We start from the raw sequence: 26,742 nt of genomic DNA, 5'->3' as shown, positions 1-26,742 counted from the left end.
TTTTTTTATTGGCTCCCTCCAGATGAGAGGAGTTTGTGATTGAGCACAATGCCAATGCTGCTCCTCCTCTGCTCTCATGCTGCTAAAACATCTCCACTGCATGATTTTATCTCACATTGAATATTGTGAACATTTATTGGTGCCACAGTCCTACAACCAATTGAGCAACTGTTTAAGAGAGCCATCAAGGGTTTAGACAAGAAACCAAACAAATGCTACATCACTCTAGCATCTTGCAAAATCAAAGTTTTGATAATTTTAAGGCTTTTAAAAGTATATGCTTTGTTTGCAAGTGTCTACATGGACTGGCTCCTCCTCCAGTGCAAGGTTTCATCCACAGGAAGAGAGACACTGGACGTCGCACCACTAGGTCAGACACCAGGGGGGACTGTGAGGTCTATCGTAGGCTAATCTCTTAATACAGATTCAGAGCAATTTTTCCATCCTTTTTTTTGCAGATGAGTTCCCAGATTGATTGTAGGCAGACCACTTTTGGACAGAACGTTCTGTCCATTAAGGGAATTGTGTGATGGAACAGCCTCCCAGTTAGTCTAAGCTGGGAAAGCCCCACCCTGTGTACCTTTAAAACACAACTAAAACAATGGTTAAACATGTCCCAGACATGTGAACATAGATAAACCTTAATTCTTAGATATTTCAAATTAAATATTTTAGCTGTTTTAGGTATCTGACTTGATAGTTGAGTTTTTTAGTTAGGCTTAAACTAGACCTGGTATTCTTACATCAACTGTTGATAGTTATTAGTTTTTAGTTTTTTCTGTATTTGGTTGTGTATTTTGTTGTGTGTCGTATGTGGGGGCTACGAATGGAAATGAACTTTTAGCTAACTCTGGCATGTTTACATGAGATCAGGATTAGCTGATTCATTTTACTTTCATGTATGGAATGTTCATTAACGTGCATCTAAAAAGAAATACAGAGAGCAAGCGGACTGGAAACCTTAAACAATGTGGGGCTTTAAAAATGTCACTCGATCAGTTGATCATCCGTCCATCCAACATTTAGGTCCCAATTTAGTCAGTGTCATTTGACCCATGTGTACAGTACGTGGTACCCTGACGCTGTCATTCCCCACGGTTGGTTTGGGGAGGGTGTGTAGACCAGTGGTTCTAAAACTTTTTCATGTCAAGGACCCCCAAATTGATGTATAATGTGGACGCGGACCCCCACCTGAAAATATGTCGTGCCAGGGACCCACAGAAGCAAAGATTTGTGTTAAAAATGTTCGCCTTTTAAAACACATTTTCAAGATTTTTCAAAAATAGCAGATCTTCAAGCTCATATAGCAGGACTTGGTGCCGCGCTATGAGCTTATCTGCTATTCCTCCAATAACACATGGTGTTGCCAGCCTCTTATTTTCACCTGACAGCGAGGAGTTTCAGTGGGAGAGAGTAAGGCCCAGGTTCACACTATATGACACTAGGGACGGCAGTCGCTCAGGAGGTAGAGTAGCCGCTTGGGAAATGGAAGGTTCACGGTTCGATTACAGGTTCCCCCTGAGTTAAGTGTTGATGTGTCCTTGAGCAAGACACTGAACCCCCAAACTGCTCTCGATGAGCAAGCTGGTGCCTTGCGTGGTTTCCTCATCAGTGTGTGAATGTGTGTGTCACCTGACCCACATCCCTTGCTGGCTTCCCACCCTCAAACACTCGCAATTGTGTTAATTGGAGGGCATGGCCAAGACAGAGACACCGCTGCCAAGAATTGAACCCAGGCCTCAACAGTGGCAGAGCATTTGACCTCTATGCCACCAGGATGCCCTTTGATTGTTTGTTTTAAGTGTAATGAATCCATTGATGTCCAGTCACACTGTGACTGAAAATAGTCAGTCTTTGCTCTTTACACACATTTCTTGCCCTGGCACTAGTTTCTTAAGTCATTGTAGAATCACAGTAAATTCACACAGTAAAATCCTCTCTGTTCATTTATAGATCTGTAACGCTCTTTTGTACTGTGCTGCACCCCTCGTTGTTGTTCACCTATATGGTGATCTACTGCAGGTATTGAAGCATACTGTATTAGTCGTATTTGTTGATAGCCTAAAATGTGTGCGTAAATATGTATTAACTCTATTAGCTTCTTCCTCAGGCCGAGTTATATTCTAACCAGGGTAACTAGGGTCAACTTGGTCGTCTGATAGTAATTACGTGGCTACTCTCGTCAGAAGTTGCTCATGCCCTACAAGGTACAGTAAAGGTCAAGTGGACTCCCAGCATCACAAGGCTTTGATTCTGTTAGTTTGGTTCATGACACTCCCAGAACGCTCCAAATCCAACCAGCACCAGCCTCAAGTAGGCTTAAAGTAGGCTACTCAAGATGCTTTTGGCCTTGAGAGCTCCAAGACTGTGAAACGCCCTTGCCAGAAGAATTCAGTCTTTTGGGTTAGTGGTTCTCAACCTTTTTCATGTCAAGGACCACCAAATTAATATGTAGTTGGCCATGGACCACCATCTGAAAATATTTAGTGCCAGAGACCCCCATGCAAGATTTGTGTTGTTAAAATGTTCAAGATAAAATAAATAAATAGCAGATCTACAAGATCACAATGCATCTTAAAACGACACGATGTGAGCTTGTAGATCGGCTATTTTCGGTCACTTTCTTAAAGCACACATTCAAAGGTTTTAACTGTGCCTTCTCATAACAGACAAAAGTGAGATACTGTATGAAGCTGTGCAGTGACAAATGTATAAAAATAAGGCTCAGCCTATAAAAAAACATCCAATAATGGACTCTGAAGAAGCAGCCATTGAACATCAGTCCTGTAAATGGAATAAAAGCCTGAGAGTATTTATAGGTCCAGTCTTATTTTTCCACTTATTCAAAGACCTTTGCCTTTATGTAATGTCTGTTTCCAACATGGAGTCACATTTGTGTCACTTATGTTATTACACGTTTTATTATTTTTATACTTTTGTCTTCCATCCTTAAAGACCTTCTCGAAAGGTGTCATTATTATTTTACTCTGAACCCCGGTCTTTGATACATGTGTTGTAGAGTTTGCAAATAAATTGGAATAAAGGCTGATGCTAAAATGGGTTGTGTTTTGTCCGTATGTACGGTGTGTAGGTGTGTACCATGTTGGGGGGGACCTGAGCTGCTTGAGCTGTCATAAACATGCATGCACGCACGCGTGCGCACACACACACACACACGCACGCACACGCACACGCACACGCACACGCACACACACACACACACACACACACACACACACACACACACACACACACACACACACACACACACACACACATACACACACACACACACACACACACTTACAGAACAATAACTCAGAATCTCAGTAATTGGGTGGGTGGATGAATGCAAGCTTACATGAGAAGACAGAAGACAGATGCAGGGAGAACAGAGACAGATAACCTCACCTATAACACACCCATCCCATAAATTAGGCCTATTACACAGCCATCCCAGGCTTGTTTTTCCCATTAAGACATCACACTCCACCCAGCTACAGCAAAACAATACAAACATTCATATAGACACAGACCTACTTCTTGCATCATTCAAGAGTTGAAATCCGGCTCTTGACTTAGCCTACTCATCTCTTCTAATTTACACTGCCTTACTGTCGCCGCCATTCTTTCCCACGCTGACCAAGGAAGCTCAAATGATCTAAAAACATTAAATAAATAAATAAAAAAACATCATCAACAAAGGGCTCTCTTATGGGAATTTGAGCGACTTTGAATGGAGGGGATCTTCAAACACAGTAAGCTACACAGCACAGTAAGCTAGCTTGAGGCAAAGCAGATAAAATAAAGGCCAAAAAGATGGCAGAACCACAGAGAGAAGAGAACCCACACAGAGACACACAACCCCAAGGCTCCCCGAGACGGGTGGATTAGACGGGAAGAGCTGGGGGTCCTAAACCAGAGCCTTTATGTCAATTCTCGCTGTTACTTTGCATTTCTTGTCAAAGGGCTTAGTCATTCATGTCAGTGACTGAAGGAATAACCTCAATGTTAACTTTGTAGATGTCACAAGAAACAAACCATCATGATACCTTTTTTTAAATGAGTGTGCTGCCAGTTTATTTATAGGACTTTAGCCTATGCATGTGCACTGTAGTTCCACTTGTGTTGACAATAGAAAATTGTGGTGTTGACTTCAAGTCAGTGGTCATTTCTATTACATTTAAATGTCCTTATATAATGTTTCTTTTTTACTTTGTCTTAATGCTTTTAATGTTTTGTGTAAAGCACTTTGAATTGCCTTGTTAAAATGTGCTAAAGATATAAACTTGCCTTGCCTTGGCTGGGCTTGCATGAATGCAGTTGTCAAAGTGTGCGTGTAAGTGCGTAAAACATGGCCCACTGCCATGTAGTTGCAAGGGCAAGAACTGTGTCATGGAATGTTCCCAACATCCATGTGTGCCAGACAATATGTGTCAAAATGTGGGTATGATGAGAAGTGATTGTTTGTTTTAATAGCTATAACCTAGAGACACAGTAGCTTTAGAGAATACACTGTAATGAATTTAGTGTTGAGTGTATTCTAATCAGAGTTACAAAACCTTGAACCTTGAAGATTTTACTATGTTAAGACAGACAAAACAGAAATAGGTCCTAAAATACAGAAAATTAGAATATGCAAATTTAAATCTGTTGGTAGAGACTCATAACACTGATTAGATGAATGACCAGATACAGAACATCTCTTAGGAGTGAGTCCAGACTATTCACAATGCAGCATACAGTACACACTTAGTGGTATGTGCAAATGCATGCATGCATGCATGCATGTACAAGGATCTGCATTAGCTACTGCAAATGTGCTAGCCTGATTATCAGCCTGAAGCTGAGTGGGCGGGGCCTATGGTCTGGAACCAGGCTACAAATGTGCAGGATTTGTCTGAATATACATACGTAAGTGTGTGAAATATATCTACGAATTATATGTTCAACAGTGTGGGAATGCTTGTCAACAGCATGCAGGACAAGTGCACTGTAACCCAGAACTAGCAGAGAATTGTTATAATGCTGTATGGCACAAACATAAGGTAAGACTGCCCCCCAGTGGAAAGCTATGATTACAGAGCGTTAGTAACAAAATGCTTATGATAATATCATAAGTAGTCAGGAGTCACTAGTGTGGTCATCATATTATGATAACCACACTAGTTGGAGTGCAAATGCCCTCTCTGCTCTTTAATAATATGATATAAGTAATAAAGATATTTGTGAGCCACTAGGCTACTTGTTGTATCTCTGGTCAAGTTCCTCTCTTAATATCAAACAATGTATTGAGGGCTATAACATCAGAAGAACACATCAAAAGCACTTGTAGAGACCAAAGGAGGAGACCTGTTGAGTGTGAACAAAAAGGTTCCTTCAGTTTTGTTATGATTTTTCCAACTTTATTTTTGATATAATCTTTCAATGGTATATTTAGCCTCCTTGACGTCACATTTTCATTGCTGTTTTTCTTTCTTCTCTAAACACTATTTTTAGTCATGAATCTGTCCCTGACACTCGAGCCAAAATGACACAGGCACTGTGCTGGCGGAAATTCACATAAGAGTCATTATGGTATTGATGTAATATCTAATGTACTTATCAATCTCTAAATTGGGTAGCTTGCTACTCTACAGGGAGGTGACATCATCACCTGTTCTTCCCTGACAAACCCCTTTACAACAGCTGATTCACGCAGAACCTACTGTATTTCCAAAATGTCGCTTGTATGTGTGAGTTAGTGAAACCACCATGTAAGGAGTGACCATCTGTTGTTGTGTACTTCTGAGAGAGTATAAAGATCCTTGTGAAATTTGTATGGGGGCTTGGCTGAGATGACAGGGCTCTCTCTGTTTGTGATGACATCAGGCTATTGATTCCTGACATGCAGTCCTGCGTTCTTCCTGATCTTCCTGACACTTTCTGAGTAGCAAAACCTCCATTACAGCACCAGAAATGTGCCGTAAATGTCTTTATTTCTGTAAAAAGTTATTTCTGTTTAAAGTGAATACATCTGTGCACCAACAAGCCTGGGGTTTGAATTTACAATCTTCGTAAAATTTCTACATCTTAACACACTTAGCCGATGTTCTCGTTTGTGCAGCTGCATGCATCCCTCAAAAATGTCAAAGCATTTGCAAAACCATTAGTACTTTAATGCCAGCAATCATTGTGTTGGTAAAGGCATACTTTTATCCTCCAAAATGTCAAGACTATGATCATCTGTGACATGTCATTCTGAAATTATACTCTTTATAATGGACACAGAAATCAGAGCAATCAGTCTCTATACATCTGCTCTGCTGTGCTACGCAATTTTATGTATAGATGTATGTGTAGGGCATCTGAGTCAGTAAATGACATCATTGCTGTCATAACTAACCCTATACGTAGTTGTCAGGTTCTCCTCTAGACTGTGGAACCATTGGCGCACAAGGTTCAAAACTGAACATGGTGGAAGTCTTTTTATTGTATTTCTTTTTCTGTTATTCTTATTTTTTGCATGGTGTTTGGGTCTGAAATAAAGATTGAATTGAATAGTCTCTAATAACATCTTGCACAAAGGCAAAACTGACAGACTACTTCCTACTGTGCATCTTCCTCTCTCTCTCACTCTACTTCTGTATGCATCCTAAGGAAGCAAATGAGTGTATTCCTAGCTGAACTAGGACATAAGACGAGGCGTGGCTCAAATTATCATATTTTTTTATAAATGTATGTGAAGAAAGTTACAGACTTGTCAGAAGCTGTGTAACGTTGGGAGAGACACACAGTATCCCATGGACAGAAATGAGCACCAATGACTAAATTATTGACATCACTTTACAACAGCCTCAAGCATAATGCATAAGTGAATGATTGTTGTGTCACAAAACAAAAAAGACAGGAAAAAATAAAATTGTATTTCGATACAATTTACATTAATTTTGAGTTTTTTGTCATACAACACGGTCCGGTCTTAAACAAAGTATAAATTGGCTTAATTCCTAGTGTATTAACCTTTGGAAAACATGTATTCAAAGAATAAGAATTACATACATTTGTATTGTTACAACTTTGTATTACATCATGCATTACTGAGATTTTACACACAGCTAGTCAGACAGACAACCACCTGCCCACCCACACACTATTATGTATTGCAGAAATAGCATATACATAATAGTACCTTGTACTTTCTCCAACATTACATAACAGTTAACCTTTATGAGACTATGGATTTCAACTCAGCCCTTGTAGTCATATAACATTTATGAGGCAGCAAACACAAATGAAGAGTTTGTTTGCTTGTTGACACAATTTTAAAGAAGTAATATCTGCTCCTGTCAAAGTGACAGGTGTTACACCACGACAATTGGAAGATGATCATAAGATTTAAAATATATGTCGACATAACTTGTCATGGTTTGACAAATACAAATTTTTAAACACCTATATGCCTAGTTTATATTAATGTTGAGATATTGACCGATGAGAAACACTACATTAAGGAATTACTACTGCTAGTTCCTATTCTCCCAGGCATAATGACATTCACCTGGTCTCCCATGTCTAGGCTAATGAGTGTGGCTTGGAGGGGAAGCAGCAGACTTCTGGGTATTCTGGGTTTAAGAGAAGAGAAACACTGAAGTTCAGGTTTCTTCTCAAAAGGCTAGAATTGATTCTTCAAAATAAGACTGTACTACTGTATTTAGGATTCATCACACAATATCGCAATACTAAGTATTCTATCCTTAAAATAGGACCATTAAAAAAAACAATAGTTTTTAAATAATTTAGAACTTTAAAATTAACAACGTGGTCTTTACAGTGTTTTGCAGGTAAATTCTGAAATAAAAGACAAGAAATGGGCCTTAACAAGGTCACAATATTCATATTTGTTATGGCATTTACACTAAAGATAAAAGATGATCTTATTTCAGTTTTAGAACCATCTAAATACAGTATGACATAGTATTCTGCTTAACCTACATGTTTCAATACAACTCTCAATTTACTCCCAATCACTTTTATCTATTACAAAAAAAAAATATTACATCAATGTTTTTCCACCATATAGTGCATCATAATTTTAAATCTTGAGTTTAAGACAGATGGTTTTGGCAATGTTTTGCATGCATTGTGTATCCGAACAAACCATATATAGGATTATATTAAAGTCACACTGTGTAACTTGTATTTTTGATATAATCTTTCACTGGTATGCAGTAGCTGATGCAGATCCTTGTACATGCAGCATGCATACATTTGCACATAGGCCTACCTCGAAACTAGGACCCTACATCATTTCTCTTGGAGCAGTACTTATGTGATTTTGTTTCGAACTGAAAAAAAAAGACTACTAAAATGAATATTACACAGTAAAATACTTTAAATGAACCCCACAACAATATGCACATCAATATGACTATATTTTAAAACCCTAGAGACACATGTATTGTATTTATCTATAGATACCGCACCTGTGATATATGTGACCATTCTGTAACAGAAAGTTCCCAGACTTAATTTATGCTCTATTGTACACACAACACCATCATATGACGAAGTATAAATCAGGCTTTAGTCCCTAACTATATGACTTGAAAATAAAAATTTAAAAATATACTATTTTCTTTCATTCCTTTAAAGCTGGCACATTGATGGACAGTATTGTAGCATTTATAGTAAGGATGTTGAATTTAGTGGTATGAAATAATGACCATTGACAATTAAAAAAATACACAATATACACATTTACTGCTGTTGCTTCGTAGGGCAGTTAAGAAGGCTAATATAGGGTGTTCGTAAATACGCTCTGAGAATCTACTTGGAGTGCTCTGGATTTAACGTCATAGATCACTCTGATATCAGTTAATTACTCATTAACTAATGTTGCCATTTTTATCTTTTAAAATGAATTCAAATGAACGTTAGTTCATCCCATGGATAAACATGATTATTACCAGTTCTTTGTACACGTAAATGTGTGTTGAATCTGTCTATAGTACCAGACATTTTCAATGACTTCTGACGCCACTGTTCAGACGCTTGAGACAACACAGCTTTTCACTTAGACGGAGCACAGTACTCTGACTTTTGTAATGGTGATGCTCCAACTGCTCTGATTTCTGGAGACCAGAAAGCACCCCGGATGGGTTTCAGCACTCTCAGAGCGTATTTCCGAATGCACCCTGAGAGTGCGCAGCGCAGTAAACTATTTTGTCGATCTTTGTGTGAAGACTCACATGCACACCACTCAAAACAGGCTAATCTGTATCTTCTAGTGAACATTCTAAACTTATATGCAGCTTATATGGCCAAATGAGAACATTGAACATACTCTTTCATACCTGAATGGAAGTGATAACGCACAAAATTGTTATACTTATTTTGTTATGTTGCTTCAGGTCTCTCTTTGCATTGCTTGTGTCTGTTTAGTTCTACGTACTTCATGCATCAGTCTAGTTGTCCAACCGGTGAATGTCCTCTCCCAGCTGAAATCGAAGATTGTATCATCATTGTATAATTCTTTTGTGATTTCCTCAACTTATGATGTCTTCTTCATATTAATTTGGCTTCCTTGCTGGTACTTTTTTTTTTGTTTCTTGGTGAAGACTTCACTCCCTCTAACGCTCATCCTCCATGGTCCTCACAAAGGCCCCACCCTCCCTTACTTTGTAGCGAAATAATTCGCAAAGTCAAGCTACTTCCACAGTGGGTTGCCTGTCCCTCAGTGCTGCCTCTTGCTGTCCAGGATGGCTTTCCAGTCGTCGTACCAGGAGAGCAGGCGTCTCTGGGACGGGCAGGGGGGGCGGTGCTTGTTGTGGCAGGCTGTGAACAGGACATGCTCCCATGTCGGTCTGGGATCCACACCTGATAGAAAGGAGGGCAGAGGAGATTAGACCTATACTCTCCACGCGTGTGGAGATTTGCCGCCGCAAGGCAAATCTCACGCGAAATCTCCACACGAAAACACAAAATCACCAAATGCAAGACAACACCACAAGGTGTGAGAGACATAACTAGGGCTGTCACGATTATGACATTTTAAATGGCGAATAATAGTCACAGTCAATAATTGCGATTAACCATTTGATTGTGTTCTTGTTGTTGAACACTGGAACATATGGATAAAAATTACATTTCTGTTTGGCTTTGGTAGATATGACAAATAACCTAAATATACAAAGAAATTACTTTTACAGAAAACTCACTTTTACATACTTTTAAAAAAACATGTATTCTTTAACACGTTTGAAAATATATCAACATTTTTCAAAATGGAAACGATTATGACGATCTCAAATAATTGTGATTAGACCATTATGCAATGATTGTGACAGGCCTAGATGTACCTGTACATATTTAAACTGATATAAACAATTACATGATCCAACCATGATAAACAGCTCATGGTTTATAGACGGATTTCCGCGCGACGTCATCACAGAGCAGAATGCGCAATCTGCGCATGCTCGGGGGAAACGAATTGTTGCGCCGTTCACTCTGTTGTTGTGTTCGGGAGTTAGATAGCCATAATTCTGCTATTATAGGCATAATAGGCATAATGCTGCTATTATATACAAACAGATCCAACTTCCGACAAATCATTTTTATTGAGTAAACAAGGTATTACAAACTGCATAATTTAATGTACTTTCATTAAACCCGGAGATCATTTATTTTATGAATGGACATTTGACCAGAGCTGCTGCGGGTAATGGCGCCCTCTATAGGCTTATCCCTCCTCTGCGCGGTCATATCCTCTCATGTTTACTAACAGGAAACCCGTCTATACATGGCTTATACTAGCTGTGTGATCGCAGGTAAAAAGTGAAATTCCAGGTCAAGAATTGAATACGGTAAAACCATATGGGATAAGAAACCACTGAGATGCTTGGGTTTGACATTCTATACATTAAATCAAGTTCTACGAGCTCAACAGTGTGCACACAAACTTACCCAAGATGTCTGGTTTATCATCTATGAGGATGTCTCCAGTCACTACAGTCTTGTCTCTAGTGAGAATGACCTGTTCCAGAAATTCAGGGCCCAAATGCTTCTCCACCCAGGCATACTAGAGGGAAACACATGCATGTTTAAACATTACGCACGCACGCACACACACACACACAAGCACACAAGCACAGCAAAAACCTGCCGTAACTAAAAAGAGGACCAGAAGTACTCACTTCTTCAGGTTGCAAATGGAACAGAATGTATTGGAGCTTACCTTCTCATGAGGACAGTGTTTGTAATATTTTATAGGGCTGGTGCAAATGAAGACATCTGTGCTGGGGAAAGAACAGGAAAAAAATAATTAATTGCATGCATATATATATATATATATATATATATATATATATATATATATATATATATACATATCTAAAGTTTGTACTTTACGTCCATGTGCAACAGCACCCCCAACGCTGGAACATGCATGATGTTTAATGTTCCATTGACTCAGATTCCATGTGCGATGGGTAAGGATACTGGATATCCTATTATTAGTCAAAACTGTGTTCTTTTTTTCCAACAAGTATACTTATTGAGGGACATACTGTAAGCAATGTACAGTAAGAGCAGTATTGAGTCAAAACTGTATTCACTCTATTTATAACAACGTTTTTTTTTTTTAATAAAAGAAAACAACACAGAAAGGTAAATAAGAGGGGCTCAATCTCTTATAGAAAACCACTTTCCCAAAGGCTGAAGTGCTTAATTGTAGTTGTTTAAGTGCTTGTGCATGTAATATGGTACTGAGAGGGGAGGACTGCAAGTAATTTAAGGGTTGATCTTTTGGGAAAGTTTGATTTTTCTATCCTTAATTTTGAAAAACATTATTGTATCCTGAAGCCTTGGCGATGCTCAATACTGTTACAGTATTTGTTTTAAATACATTTGTGTTGCACTGTGATAGCCTATTTGATGATTTGTATGGGGAACAATTAACCTTGTTCCCAGTTTTATTAGAAGTCCAGGAAGCACAAAGCTACATGTTTGTCCAGCCTAGCGGAATTTCCTGTAATTCTGGATTTACATTTTCCGCAGTAGTTAAGGTTAGGTAACAATTGGTAAAGGTAACCAAAATACAGACTTACTTGTCCATACTGGCCATCTCTTTGACAGCATCCACACCTCCTGGCAGAGGGTCCAGCTCTATAAAGAAATCTTTGGACTCCCAGATGCTAATGGCCTTCTCCTAGAGTCAACATTATACACACATACAGTACACCTCATCATTACAATATTTGTAATGTAGATATGTGGGTTGTATGTAAATGTACTTCAGATAGAGGCAGGAGACACAAGTCCAGAGTTCATGTTGATGATTAGGTGTGTGTGTGTGTGTGTGTGTGTGTGTGTGTGTGTGTGTGTGTGTGTGTGTGTGTGTGTGTGTGTGTGTGTGTGTGTGTGTGAGAGAGAGAGAGAGAGAGAGAGATAGAGATAATGAGATAATGAGATATGACATAAGTTCTCCACACAGAATAATGAAGTGTCACTGAACCAATTGCATAACGCTAATAATTCATTACTATTACATAGCTTTTATTCGTTTCTTATCGGTCAATCAAGATCTTCTCTCTGCTGAGTAAGCGTGTGATCCTTGGCAGTAGTAGGGATGTCATACTGTACTGGTCATTTCTAAATAGTAGATCTACAAGCTCAGCTTGTAGATCTGCTATTTTCAAAAGATTTGTATACATTGGAAAACATACATTTGGGACATTCTGCATAATGAATACTTTCTACTTTTGGTACTTTAAGTACATTTTGATGCTGATACTTTTGCACTTTTACTCAAGTAAATTTTGAATTCCGCACTTTGACTTGTAACAGAGTCATTTCTACATTGTAGTATTGATACTTTTACTTAAGTAAAAATTGTGAGAACTTTTTCCACCACCACTGAGTAATGGTAGGCATCAATATGACGGGTGTAGTGTGTGCGTGTCAGTAGTAACTTACACACAGGTCAGTCCTGAGTCGTCCATACTGAGTCGACACCCAGAAGCCTCTCCTGTCCTCCAGGGGGATGTGGGGCTCCTCGGGGTACCTGGCCTGGTACTTCTTCAGGAACCCCCCCTCGAAGTCGGCCAGGACGCCGTCCATGTCCACCAGCACCCGCAGCCTCTTCTTCTCCTTACCCGAACAGGAGGAGGACATGTTGGCACAGGAGATCCACTTGAAGGAGGAGAACGCGTTCTTCTCTCTGCTGAGTAAGCGCGTGATCCTTGGCAGTAGTAGGGATGTCATACTGTACTGGTTTGACTCCTCGTTGTGTTCAACAGAAAACTGGAATGTCAACTCTGTCAAGTCCGCATCAAAGTTGAAATTGGCCGCCACAGATAGTGAAGCATTACTGTTTTTTTGTGGGTCGTTTGTTATGTAACGATTTCCTTTGCAACGCCAGTGTAAGTAGTATTTGTCATTGCAACTGTGCGGCAGAGAGAGGGTTTAGCTGACAGGCTAGCAGCAGGTCAAATGTGTCACCATGTATTTGAAGCACACTGGAAGGGTGGGGTGGCGGTGGGGGGGTTGTTTACATGGCTCTCAGTGTGTTTCTTAGGTGTCATCCAGGTAGGACACAACCGCTCCTGACAGTCCTGTAATAATAGATGTCACCGCGGGTGTGAAAGGAACGCTGCGTCCTGCGGCTGTCCACCTACTACTCCTATTGCAACTAACTGTCAGTTGGGATAAGAACCAGTGTTGCCAGATCCCGCGAGAGAAATACGCAACCAGGTCTATGAATACAAGCCCAATAGAAGAGACTATAGTCTACAGAAAAACAAGCCCAAAGTCACTTATAGTAAGCGGACATGGCAACCCTGAAAGAAACCCAGGAACAGCCTGTACGTTCCAAGCTGCACCAAAGAGATGTCACAGGAAACAAGATTCCTCCTCACTCACCCTAACTGTTCTCGGTTGTTCTGCATTTGGAAAAAGGCTGATGTTAAAATAAAAATGTTGGTAAAAATAAAAAGTCAAAAATCAAACTGGATTTGAATGTCCTGTTTATTCTGCACTTTTCTCCTGCACTTTGTCAACTGCACACCCCTCTAAGATGTGTTGTATTTTACAATGTCTTGACTTTACTGAGCTAAAAACATTGGCTGAAAACATCACTTCCTGTATTTATTCCTTCTTAAAGGGGCAGAGATAATCTTACACGATTCAGTTCTGTTAGCAGGCTGATTTTTCTTTTAACCTTGTTTTGTGTGTCTATTCAATAGCATAGCTAGTTTTATGCTGTACGTTGCCGTTTATTTAAAAATAAATATCACAATGAAATAGATAAAATCCACAATGAAATAAATACAAAACCAAATGATATAAATATATTAATACAAATATAATATAACACAACAAATACAATTAAATAAATGTGTTTATTTATTGCATTATTTTATTTCATTGCGTTTTCTATTTATTTATTTGTGTTTTTTATTTATTTCATTGTGACTTTTGTTTATTCCATAGTCATCAATGTGTGCGTGGCCCTTTAAGAATATAATGTTCCGATCGTAAAACGTTGCACCCCCGTTCGGTCTCGAACGCTCTCGCGATACCTTCCTCCCAGTGGCGGCTGTGTGGCCCCCTGTCTTCAGCCCGCACGGAGTTGTTTCTGACGTTTGAATGAGAAACAGTGTGTATTACCTCCACTTCGCACCGATGAAATAATGGCTTCAGCCTTGGAGCAGTTTGTGAACAACGTGCGGCAGCTCTCCGCTCAAGGTAGGCACACTAAACTGACCCAAGTTGTTCAGACGAGCTGTAAGTACTAGCATGCTAGCTAACCATTATGCTAACCAGTGCCTTGCCGATGCTAGGCAGCCAAACTACACAGAGCCTTCTTTTTGCCTTATCATGTAAACAGACTGATTAAAACGCATTCTCGGCAGCCGAGACTGCGCCAAAGTATCCCCAAGGGATGCGTTGTCACGCGGGTGTTTCGTGCTTTACGTTGGACCACGTAGTTGAATGAGAAATACTTCAAAATCATACTTTAAAATTTTGATCTAGAAAATAACTGCCTGCCGGTAGTCCCGCCCTAGCCGTACGCCATTGGCTGTAGAGAATTATTAGCGAATGTCATTGGTCTAATGGGAAGTCCGTCAAGCATAATGCATCGCCTCTTTTCGCTAATGTGTGCAAGGCCTTGACAGGACACTTGACCGCCCGATTTATTTTTACTGAAGTCTGCCACACAACCATCATGATACTAAATCCTCAAATCATTCTGTACCATTCTATACCAATGCTCCCATTGGTAAAAAATGTATATATATATATATTCTGCTTTCATCACTCATTTGATCACTGAAACGGTTCAAAACTTGCACATTTCTTATTAGTTTAAGTTAGTTCGTTATTGTTCTTTATTGTTTTTTATTGTTTTTTGATGGTACATCTCAGCATGACTAGTACTACCACAGTTTTGTTGGACATGATGGAAGCACTGTTCATATATATATTATCAATAGTTTAAGACATGGGATGGCATGTCTGAGTGGTTTATATCATAAACATCATAGGTTCTTTCTTATTGTGTAGTGCCCCAAGTTTCAATTGTAGGTGACTGGTCCAGTCTTTTTTCATGCTCACACATCTTTTTCCATTGTTATGCAGATTGTACAGAATTATGTCTTCCAGGGCAGGTCAACAACCCTACAATGTTATCCTTTATAGTTAACTGTTTAGCATGTATCAAAGAATGGATGGAAAATGATTTCCTTCAATTCAACTCGGTCTCTTGACAAAACTAAAATTAGCATAATTGTCCTAGATAATTTATATTCTCAGATTAAATATTGTCATGTCTGTTCCAAAAAACGTTGGTGTCTCATTTGAAACCTGCCAAAACTTTGAGAGCCACGTTAACAAACTTGTTCAGACATAATCATCATCTAGAAATATATCCAGGATCATAAGATCAATTTTGAGGTTTAAAGACACAAATCATCATACATGTTGCTTTTATTTTTTTATGTGCCGTTACTATTTTATCGGTGCTTGCAAAATCACTCAATAGGCTATACATTTTACAGAATGTTGATGCTAGATGTTGAACTAAAACCAGGAGAAGTGAACATCTTACTCCTATATTAACTTCCCCACACTGGAAGTGTCTATTTTAGGATTGATTTGACCTGCTACTTTAAAGTCACTTAATGGTCTGGCCCGTAATAACATGTTCTAGTTATTAACCTCTGGGAATCTGCTGGTTGAACGATGAACCTGAATTGATGCTGAAGTCAAAGGAAATGACCATTGCTGTCAGGCTCTTTGACTCTGAAACAACCTGCCTGAGAAGCTCAGGCTTGATAAATAAGTATCTTCTTTCAAATTATTTCTTAAAACTTATTTTTATTGAAAGGCCTTTCCATAATTTAACAGTCACTGTACAAGAGACATTGGGGCAAGATTCGAGTAACATATCAACAACATTATTCTGACATTATTGATGCAAAATGCTATGCGTGGGATTTTGACAACGGATACAACGAGTACATCAGACAACAGGTGTATTTTGGTGGGGCGTGTATTCCAAACTTGAATCGTTCCCGACTTGCATGGCCCCCCCGAGTAGACCGGGCGGCGGTCTAGTATTACTAATAAGATAGACAATAAAGGTGCTGCTGCTGCCTAGAGCTCATACCTATCTACCAGTGCTCTTTGCGATCATGCAGGTATGTGGATTGTGGACAGACCCAAACAAAAGGATGATTTAGTGTCTCCAGTCTTTGTATTTTTCATTGTTATTTCTTTTTTCCTGCCTTACAGGCCAGATGACTCAGCTGTGTGAGTTGATCAACAAGAGCGGGGAGCTGCTGGCCAAAAACCTGTCCCACCTGGACACCGTGCTGGGGGCCCTGGATATCCAGGAGCACTCCCTGGGAGTGCTGGCTGTGCTGTGAGTATTCCTCCCCACACACACACACACACACACACACACACACACACACACACACACTGGTATTTTTTTATTTTAGTGGTCAATCCACTGCCAATACATACCATCTTCTTTATGGCAACAGTTTTGTTAATTTATATAAAATAAATAAATCACAAGACAAACAGCAATTGGGCAGGCACAGGAAAGAAGGCTGTGGCAGGATTTGTAGATCAGAAAACGATAAAAAATACTGTATGGTTTAGGTGTCTGGCTGTGGCTGCAATACCTAAAGAAATTGTTGCTTCTTGCTACTTGATAGCAAGAAGTCAGCATTGTGAACACACTGATTAGTGTGTTCTATATATTGTGCAGCCGCATGCTGTGTTCAATTCAGACCATCAGCGACAAAGCAACAGGCTACTTACTGTCCATGTCATTTTCAATGCAAGACAGAAAAATGAAGCTACAAACTGACACCCTACACTTGTCACAGCATGATGGGCGACATGCACTACAAATACAAGTTGAGCTGGCCTGCCATTTTTTTTCAGCACCCAAAGACATGGTGAATTGTCAACCAATCATGGTTTTGTTTCACCATTTCCACTCCCCTTCTCTATCCCCACTATTCCTGTTCTTGAATCTTTTCCATAAATGGAAGAAAGACTCATTCTTGTTAACTAGTTTGTTGTGCTATTTAAACATACCATTTCAACTACGCGTGTTTTCTTTAGCAACACTTTAGCTGCAATTTGGCAACAATGTAGCGGCCATACTTGGCCGTTTTGTAGCTTTGTCGCCGGTAGTCAGAGCACAGTATTTTACTCCACTGCTTACTGCTGCTTCTAGGAGTTACAACTTAAACCAGTGATTTTCGACTGGTTTCGCATAGCAACCGTCGTTTATTATAGGTTGAACCTGGAGTCAGGAAATTCTAGTATTGTGCAGCCAGATTATCAGAGATCTCTGCTTACTGTGTGTCTGGTGACATTTAAATTCAATTGGGCCCAAACTGGGTAGAACCAATTCGAACATAACAGCATTACATAACCAATACAAAGACTTTAGGACCATCCTTCATATTGGGAAGGTGATAAGATTTGTTTTGAAAGTGGGCATGGGTTTGTTAGTGGCCCTTCTTGCCGCTGTTCTAGCCCATACATTTAGATTTCCCCTGATGTTTCCGTATCTGCTCTAGACCAGATCTGTTAACGGCAAAGAAAATTGATCCTAGTCTAATTCGCACCACAAGGAAACCCATCTGAATATGAAAAAAAAACATTGAATTTAAAGCTAAACATCCAGCTAATTCTACTTGTGCTTAAGAAATAGAGGATATGCGTGTGACATCATCATCAAACCTGGAAGTTATGCAGGAATGCCTACTGAGTGTCAAACAAATACTTTCTGGCCTTGACAGCCCATGCATCCAAACAGATAAGTCATATCTGATTGCATTAAACAACATTAAACAATGTTAAACTCATTTTGCATGTTTCTTTGCCACTCGATGTGCCATTCACTTTAAGTATGCGCATATCCTCTATAGGCTAACTAATGCAATATGCATGGCTAGGGATGGAAGAATATACAATATAATTTATAACTACAATAATTGTATTTCTGATAATTCAAATTATTGAAAAAGTATCACAAATGTCTCTTATGGGGGATCGTGGCACGAAATCATTGGATTTGGAACTTGTGCTGGTCCTCAGCCAAATGCAGTTCAGTGTGTGGGTCCTTGACATTGAAATGTTTGAGAACCACTGCTCTACATCAGCAATATCACTGACAAGCTGATTGTAATGATTCAGAAGCAAGATATAGTTTGTTTCTTTTTTTGTTTTTCTTTTTTTGTCTAGAGAAACTTGATGAATGATATTTTCCTGGTTAATAAATTGTGATTTTAAATTGTTATACTTTTTTTTGTTTTGCCAATTCCCCCCCCCCCCCCCCCCCCCCATATGAATTACCGCTTTAATTTGTTTCAATGCCGGTCTCCTCTCTCTGTCACCGCAGATTTGTGAAGTTCTCCATGCCAAACATCCCTGACTTTGAAACGCTCTTCTCCCAAGTCCAGCTCTTTATCAGTACCTGCAATGGGGAGCACATCAGATATGCAACAGACACTTGTAAGTGTGAGCACCTACAGAAGCTTTGCATGGTCCTTCCACCTGGTTTAACCACATTAACCTTAAAAAATAGCAGCTTTACAAGCTCACAAAGCTTGTAGATCGGCTATTTACACTATTTGTCTTATGACAAAGTTGGGTATAAGTGGTTAATAAACATGGCAACAACACACTGGTATTTACTGTATTCACCTAATAATTATACAGCTACCATTGGATACATATAAACTCCTCAAAAAAAGTTTGGAAACTTATCTTTGGTCGAGTATCAATAATACAAATTGGTATTTTGGGATCGTACAATCATGGAATGAGCAACACAGCTAAACGTGTGGTAGTGCCCCCCCAAAGATTTGCCAAACTCCCTCAATATGCTTCTGTTAGTAATTCCTCTCGTTTTGAACGACCTGCCAGCTGGCACCTGAGCATGGGTCCTGCAACTTTGACAGAGATCTGTCAGTGGTACCGTTGTGCAAATCTTACCTGTATGTCTGGAAGACATGCTCAGGTGCCAACAACAATATAAAATACAATACCAATTGGTATTATTGAAGGGGAGAAATAATCAACCAAAGTTAAGGTTCTGCACTTTTATGATGAGTTTATTTCCCCTTACTCTGCACTCTGTAGGCCTACTGTCATGGCTTATAGTGGAGTGGACATTGAAGTGTAATATCAGAGAACAGGGTTGGAAATCAGGGTCTAAAATGTCAGTGAATTCACTGAGATTGCTCACTTTCATTGACAGGAGCCTTGATGAGCTTGTTAGTTCAAAAAGAACCAGGCAGTGTGCATGTTACAGGTTGCACAGAGCAGTAGTTTTCAGTGATGGTTTATCAAATCATACACTTTATATCAAATAATTTAAACCAATTTAATGAATTGCTAATGCATGATTTGTGCTTTAATCAGTTTTTTGCATCAACTGTTTTTTTTTTCAGTTCCACCCCCCCCATACAACTGTACTTTTATTAGTTTTCTTTTACATGGTTATTTATCTCACTGGAACTGAAACTAATTAAAACATAAATAGCCAGCTATTTATCTGCACAATCCTTCTTAGAAATGGTAGAAATTCTACTTAGAAATGGGTGAGGTTAACGAGTAGAAGATTAAACACAGAGCCAGAATAAAAGGTGTATTGTTGCTGCGAATCTCACTTCCTTGTGTGCAAGTTGATGGTAATTGTCTTCCTCTCTTGACAGTTGCTGGTCTCTGCCACCAGTTGACAAATGCCCTCGTAGAGCGGAAACAGGTGGGTGTGGACAGAAAGCAGTGACATGAGACGGCAGCTTCTATTCTGACTCAGCTCATTTGTGCAGCAACATAAAAATAATCTGCTCTAATGGCTGGCGCTGGAAGAATGCACCACTCTTGTCTTGCATTCTTTAAATATTTTACTGCATTTTAAAGTGGGGCCCATGTCTTGTCAGTTTCATTTGTGTTTGGACTGTTCAAAGCAGAAGCTGTAACTAATTGTCTTTTTGTCATCTTCTTTGTAATCTCAGCCGTTGCGGGGTGTCGTCGTTCTAAAACAGGCAATAGACAAAATGCAGATGAACACAAACCAACTTACCTCAGTTCATGCAGACCTGTGTCAGGTGAGTCTCCTCTCAGGGGCCTCCGTGTGGTTCAAAAGCACCCTTTTGATCTCACTTCACAATGACCAATGCTGCCAAACATCCCGTTTGTTTTTCTCTTTTTCGGTTGCACATTTGAAGAGCTTGAAACATCACATAGTGGTATTAAATTAAATTACTATGGGATCATTTTCTAAAGTGCAGATGTTCTGATCTTTTCTTTTCATGGGGTTACTCTGTCCAGCACTGAGCGTTTATCGTTTTGGATGCGAGTGCTTTTTGGTTGTGCACGTAACACTACTTTGCTGTTACTGATACGACCTGATCCAATGGAATATCTGTGATAGGAGGTGGCCATTTGTATGTAGATGTCCTCTGAACAACCAACTTCTTCAGGATTTTAGTAGATTTTTTACAAAGGTTACAGGAATCTATGTATGTATGGTATCTCATGATTCGATTCTATTCCTATTTTTGGGATCACCATTAGATTCAAAATCGATTCTCCATTAAAAACTATTCTCAATTAAGATTTTCAGTTCAAAATGATTCTCGATTCCCATTCAATTATATCCCTTTTAATTCACAACACTTGCCAATGCCAATACAAAGACATTGCTCTGTTATCGTTTGAAGTTAAATTATTAGGCTTACCTTCGGATCCTTTATGACTGATATCAATATCAGTTAGCTTGCAAATAAAGATTAGGGTTAGTACCTGAAGGTTAGAGTTAAAATACGCACATACATAACATTAGGCTAACATTAACTTCATTCAATTCACACTCAACTTTCCACATCCCCCCAGTCTGTTTACCTTTGCAAATGAGTTCAAAGAACATCCTCACAAGAGGATCCTTTCAGATGGGGTGAGCAGGGGGAGCAAAAGGGTTTAAATCAAGTGTTGCTGTAGATTTGTGAACTAAATTATTTAATTATCTTTCCAGCCTAACCCACGTCACCACGATTTCCATAGATACGTGTCCGCGAGGAAGCAGCCAATTAGGTGCTAGCTATCCATCCGGGGTATGGGATATACAGTTTCTGACCGTCAGATGCTAGCATGCAACTATATTGCATCCTAGTTAATATTAAATGTATTGGCAATTTGGCATGTAAGACAGCAAATCTCTTAGTTACATCAACATTGTCTTGTCGACATTTTTATTGTCACTGGGAAGATTTCTAAAGATCGCAACAACACACATCTGTGTCTTTCACACAGAGAGAGAGAGAGAGAGAGAGAGAGAGGAGAGAGTTAGAGGGAGACACAGATACAGAGAGCGAGAGACGCAGATACATAAGTGTGTCCAAACACTTGCTTTCAATGTAGACAGAGCCCGCTTGTATTTCTTCCTCGCAATGCCGCCAAGACTACCGGAGATAGTTCCAGCAAGTGTACACATTCACAACGTCCTGCCCTTTCAATGTTCTGTTAATGATGCACACTGTACAGTAGGTTCATTCAATCTGTTATGTACGCCAGCAGCTTGAACGCGACCTTTGCCTATAATCCGTAGACGGCAGTGGCTCATTGCATGTCGTATGTCCTCACTGCATCTTCCCTTTCCCTTCTAATTTGCTCTCTCTCCCATATAGCTGTGCTTGTTAGCAAAGTGTTTCAAGCCGGTCCTACCCTTCCTGGAGCTGGATATGATGGACATCTGCAAGGAGAACGGAGCATACGACGCCAAGCACTTTCTATGTTATTACTACTACGGTGGCATGATCTACACGGGTCTGAAAAACTTTGAAAGAGCACTGTATTTTTATGAACAGGTATGGCTTGCTTACCTGTGTCGTTCTAATTCTGCCTATGTTATATACTTGATTTGTTCTGCAATGGATAATCAAGTTCCTCGCCTCTCCTCTAGGCAATAACCACTCCAGCCATGGCAGTGAGCCACATCATGTTGGAAGCCTATAAAAAGTACATCCTAGTGTCCCTCATACTCCACGGAAAAGTGCAGCAGCTGCCCAAATACACCTCACAGATAGTAGGGAGGTTCATCAAGGTAGGAATTAAATCATAAATAAGATGGAAGAAATTACAAAATGAGTGAGCGGAGGAACAGGTGCATAAAAACATGTGTGGGATGTAGTGTTTAGAATTTAAAATAATAATTTAAAAAAAAGATCAAAACAGGTGTCACTCAGTGGGTTTTTAGTGCTAGACATTTTTTACTTACACTTAGTTGATTATGGTGATACCAAGTATTGAACAGTTATTAGTATCAATCTGCAAGCCAAGGTTCTACCATTGACATATAGATTTTGGTGGCTTATTTGTATTTATTGCTTAGGGAAATAATTGTACTGCATTTATTTGTACCTTATATAAGTATTTAGTGCTGCAGTTAGCAATTATCTTCATAAGAAACCATGTATTTCACTCTGTCCCATGGATTTGCCATCTCTCTGTCCATGATCCTGCGCCCTCAGCCCTTAAGCAACGCGTATCACGAGTTGGCCCAGGTGTACACCACCAACAACCCCGCCGAGCTTCGCGCAGTGGTCAACAAACACAGCGAGACCTTCACACGAGACAACAACACAGGCCTGGTCAAGCAGTGTCTCTCCTCTCTCTATAAGAAGAACATCCAGAGGCTAACGAAGGTGGGTGATGCCTGGGTGTGGAGTTTGTGGTGGATGCAAGCCAAGAGCATGTTTGTGTGTGAGCGAGAGAAAAATGTGGAGGGTTGCCATGCTACAGCAGAGGTCAATCATGCACGTGTCTTTTTAAAGTGTCCTTTAGCAAGGCATTGAGTAACTGCTTACTTATTGTGTACAGTAATTTATGTAGTCATGCCAAATTACTACTCCTCGTGTGTGTGTGTTTGTGTGGGGGGGGGGGTGTGTGACGTTCAGCATTCAGCCATGCCTAATCTCTACCATACCCAGTTGGGTTACATCTTGTAAAATCGGTTTGTTGGATCATCAGATGTATTTCTCTTTCATGGCTTGTTTTTTGCTTAGGTTGTTTTTTTCGCAGTCACCTCTGTGCATTTTATCTCAACCTCATCAGTCTATACTCTTATTCTGGAAGGAGTTGGGATGTGATGGTGGGGAGATCCCTTTGATTCCAGGAAGCAAAAATGTGTCTTAGAAGGCAGTGGTTCATTAAATACTGTATCTGTGTCAAATCTCTTCTCTGATTTCCCTCCCTCCCTCCTCTTATCTTGGTTCAACAGACTTTCCTGACGCTCTCCTTGCAAGACATGGCGAGTCGAGTGCAGCTGTCGGGACCGCAGGAGGCTGAGAAATATGTCTTGCACATGGTGAGTGAAGGGGCCCTGAAGGAGCACTGCATGCAAACGCATTATATTTGATCATAATCTCAGCTGTACGAGCAAGTAACTCAAGACAGACAGTAATATTCAACTGACAGTACAGGAGGTAAATATAAAGTAAATGATGCTCGGGCTACACTGGGCATGTTCCGTTTGTGGATCTTAAGCAGCACAGACTTGTACTGCACGTACTCCCAGTGGCACCTGTCAGCAGGGATTGTTGGGTAGGAGTAGAACGGAGGTTCTACGTCCTTCCGGTGGGGGCTCCTAGCAGTGACAACACACTGTGTGTGGGGAGGAATTAATTGGCATAACGACTAAATTGGGGAGAAAAAGGAACTGACAAAGGAATTGTTAGCATTTTCAGTCAGAAGGAAACACATTTTCTCTGTTTATAAATTTGGACCCTTTGTGTGCAGATTGAAGACGGCGAGATCTACGCCAGCATCAACCAAAAGGATGGTATGGTCTGTTTCCACGACAACCCCGAAAAGTACAATAATCCAGCAATGCTCCACAAAATCGACCAAGAGGTGAGGAGGGGTCATCCTTGTAGCACTCTTAATAACACTGCATCACTAAATAAGAGAGAAACAAATCTGTCTGGCAGAAACCTGCAGGGGAAAAAAGCAGATCTACAAGCTCACAATGCATCACACACGACACATTGTGAGCTTGTAGATCGGCCATTTTCTCATTTTTTGGGGAATTGAAAGTAGCTAAGTCTGTCTGTGGATTGTATAAATGTTTAACCAATGAACAGTATTAACAAGGGCTTGTGACTAAACAAGAACTACATTGGATCCATTGGAAAGCAGGTTATTTTGTGAAAAGTAACAGTTTTGGACATACAGCAGTGAAAGGTTTCCGCCCGACAGCGACGAAATACTGCTAATGAAGTAATGTTTTTTTTGTTTTGTCTTTTTTTTTTCTCTCCACAGATGTTGAAGTGTATAGAGTTGGATGAGAAGCTAAAGTCTATGGATCAGGAAATCACAGTAAACCCACAATTTGTGCAGAAGGTAAGGGACATTATTAGCAACCGTTCTATTACACAATTCTTTCCACAGTATTGTTTATACAGATGAAGATTGGAACAAAACTCTTCACACAGTATGTCAATGTGCTGGTAGTTGGACTTCGGTTTGTATATGAGTTTCTGTACCTAAGTTTACGTTAGGGCTGTGGCCATAATTTTACTTTAAATGCAGAATGAATCTTCATTGATGTTAAGACATTTCACATGGGCAGCACTAAAAGTTATCACCAATGTTAAACTATGAAGTACATATTAAGAAACAATATTGAAATAGCAATGCTGATATTTTTCAAAAAAGTACAAAGAGTGCTTTAACATGCAAACAAACGTAGCGAAGGATAAGGATTATGAATGTGTGACTAACATGTCCCCCTCTGCATTTTTCAGAGTATGGGGACACAGGAGGATGATGTCGGTAGCAAAACATCAAGTTACTCCTGAGAGGCCTGACTGGGACAGAGGGGGGCTGGAAGAGAGAATGCTATCGCCACCCAATGCATTCTCCCTGGGAAGACTTGGCTTTTTTTTTTAAAGAGCAAAAACAAACAAACCAACAAACATTCTAATGCATATGGACATCGGTCAAGGAAAAAAATCTAAATGTGTGGAATGATGATGATGAAAATTGGTTCTACTTTCTTCACAGTATCTTGAGGATCTCTAAACAAGATGCTTTACAAGAGAGAAAAAGAAAAAGAAATACATTTTTGTCAGTGTTTTATTTATCAATGTTCAGGTGGGGGCACCACTGCTGCATTAACAGAAACCACAATAATAAAAACTGGACTTATTTGTTCAAAAAAGATGTGTGAATTAGCACTGTTTTTGTTTTGTTTTGTTGTTTTTCTTCTCAGTTCTGCTGCATGATGGACATTCATATAGAGGGCAGTTGAGGTAACTCATCTTATGGCTGGCAACGGAATAAATCTGATAAATTCTACTGTTGTAAAAGGTTGCAAAGACCGTTTCCCTGTCACTCCTTTTTTCAGTCACAATGTATATATCTAAAATAGCCAGTGTCTGTGCACACACACTCATTGCCCTTGACTAAAACGCAGATGGGGTTGGGTGTGGGCGGCTCACAATCTGGTGCACTGTTTTTGTAAGTTGGTTCCGCTAGAGGTCGCTCGTACACTGTACAGTAAATTGCTTTGACGGGCTGTTATTTCATCAAGTAAAAAGTACTTCAATGAAAACCAAACTGTCAATAACTGTTGTTTGGGAGCTTGAGCTTTACGATTGTCAGATCTGTTGTAATAAATTGTTTAAGAATACTGTTCTGGAATCTTAAGTTTGTGTAGACGGCATCCTGTCCAGCCATCTCATCACATTTACAATGAGGTAACTGAATGTGTTGAGTTGCATGATCGAAACAAACATACCATGAAGTTATATTAGTATATCAGCCTATCAGCGGCGTCCAACGGGCGGATATTGTGTGCAGTGACAAAGAGGCCAATCCCGACGCAGCTCCCACAATGTGTGGGCGGGATTAAGCAACGAAAGAAAGCTTAGCGCACGTCAATCAAACGCAACGCTCGATTGTCATTGGCTAAGTGTTGTCCAATGAGGCGGGACATAGGAAGCTCGCTGTGTAAACTATAAGGTGGCCATGTCCGCTTATTATAAGCGACTTTGGGCTTGTTTTTCTGTAAAGTTGCTTGTAATTAAATATTAGTTAATATTTATTTGTCCACAGACCCCCCCCCTATCTAAACATATTTTGTGTTAGGGACCCCCAGATTTGTCTTGTTATGTTTCAAAAAAGTATTCAAAATGTTTAACTTTTTTCAAAATTTCTCTTTAAAAA

The 26,742-nt window shown here is 39.8% G+C and overlaps 2 protein-coding genes across 2 annotated transcripts; one reads left to right on the top strand and one right to left on the bottom strand.

The window, feature by feature from the left end:
• Positions 1-6,691: 6,691 nt before the first annotated feature.
• On the bottom strand, positions 6,692-14,073 carry nt5m (5',3'-nucleotidase, mitochondrial). The gene is made up of 5 exons (XM_084078738.1): positions 12,958-14,073; positions 12,090-12,190; positions 11,219-11,279; positions 10,948-11,062; positions 6,692-9,858 (listed from the first exon to the last, which is right to left on the bottom strand). The coding sequence occupies exons 1-5, from the start codon at positions 13,243-13,245 to the stop codon at positions 9,716-9,718; spliced, it is 708 nt and encodes a 235-aa protein (XP_083934864.1). The 5' UTR covers positions 13,246-14,073; the 3' UTR covers positions 6,692-9,715.
• A 486-nt stretch (positions 14,074-14,559) lies between these two features.
• cops3 (COP9 signalosome subunit 3) lies at positions 14,560-26,206 on the top strand. The gene is made up of 12 exons (XM_084077807.1): positions 14,560-14,727; positions 16,777-16,906; positions 18,911-19,023; positions 20,229-20,278; positions 20,532-20,624; positions 22,203-22,382; positions 22,478-22,618; positions 23,046-23,219; positions 23,795-23,881; positions 24,313-24,426; positions 24,835-24,915; positions 25,320-26,206. The coding sequence occupies exons 1-12, from the start codon at positions 14,673-14,675 to the stop codon at positions 25,371-25,373; spliced, it is 1,272 nt and encodes a 423-aa protein (XP_083933933.1). The 5' UTR covers positions 14,560-14,672; the 3' UTR covers positions 25,374-26,206.
• The last annotated feature ends 536 nt before the right edge of the window (positions 26,207-26,742 follow it).

This window comes from Gymnoscopelus microlampas (assembly GCF_963454915.1).
Source record: "Gymnoscopelus microlampas genome assembly, chromosome: 14".
In the NCBI taxonomy this organism is placed as follows: Eukaryota; Metazoa; Chordata; class Actinopteri; order Myctophiformes; family Myctophidae; genus Gymnoscopelus; species Gymnoscopelus microlampas.
The sequence above is the reverse complement of the archived record's forward strand: the minus strand, read 5'-3'. Positions and strand labels throughout refer to the sequence as shown.

Excerpts from the sequence above, each read along its gene's own strand:
- nt5m (XM_084078738.1), bottom strand. The coding sequence starts at position 13,245 with ATGACATCCCTACTACTGCCAAGGATCACGCGCTTACTCAGCAGAGAG. Across the intron at positions 11,280-12,089 it reads GAGATGGCCAGTATGGACAA|CACAGATGTCTTCATTTGCA; the intron begins GTAAGTCTGTAT and ends TTCTTTCCCCAG. Across the intron at positions 9,859-10,947 it reads TGATAAACCAGACATCTTGG|GTGTGGATCCCAGACCGACA; the intron begins GTAAGTTTGTGT and ends CCTTTCTATCAG.
- cops3 (XM_084077807.1), top strand. The coding sequence starts at position 14,673 with ATGGCTTCAGCCTTGGAGCAGTTTGTGAACAACGTGCGGCAGCTCTCC. Across the intron at positions 22,619-23,045 it reads TAGTAGGGAGGTTCATCAAG|CCCTTAAGCAACGCGTATCA; the intron begins GTAGGAATTAAA and ends CTGCGCCCTCAG. Across the intron at positions 23,882-24,312 it reads AGAAATATGTCTTGCACATG|ATTGAAGACGGCGAGATCTA; the intron begins GTGAGTGAAGGG and ends CTTTGTGTGCAG.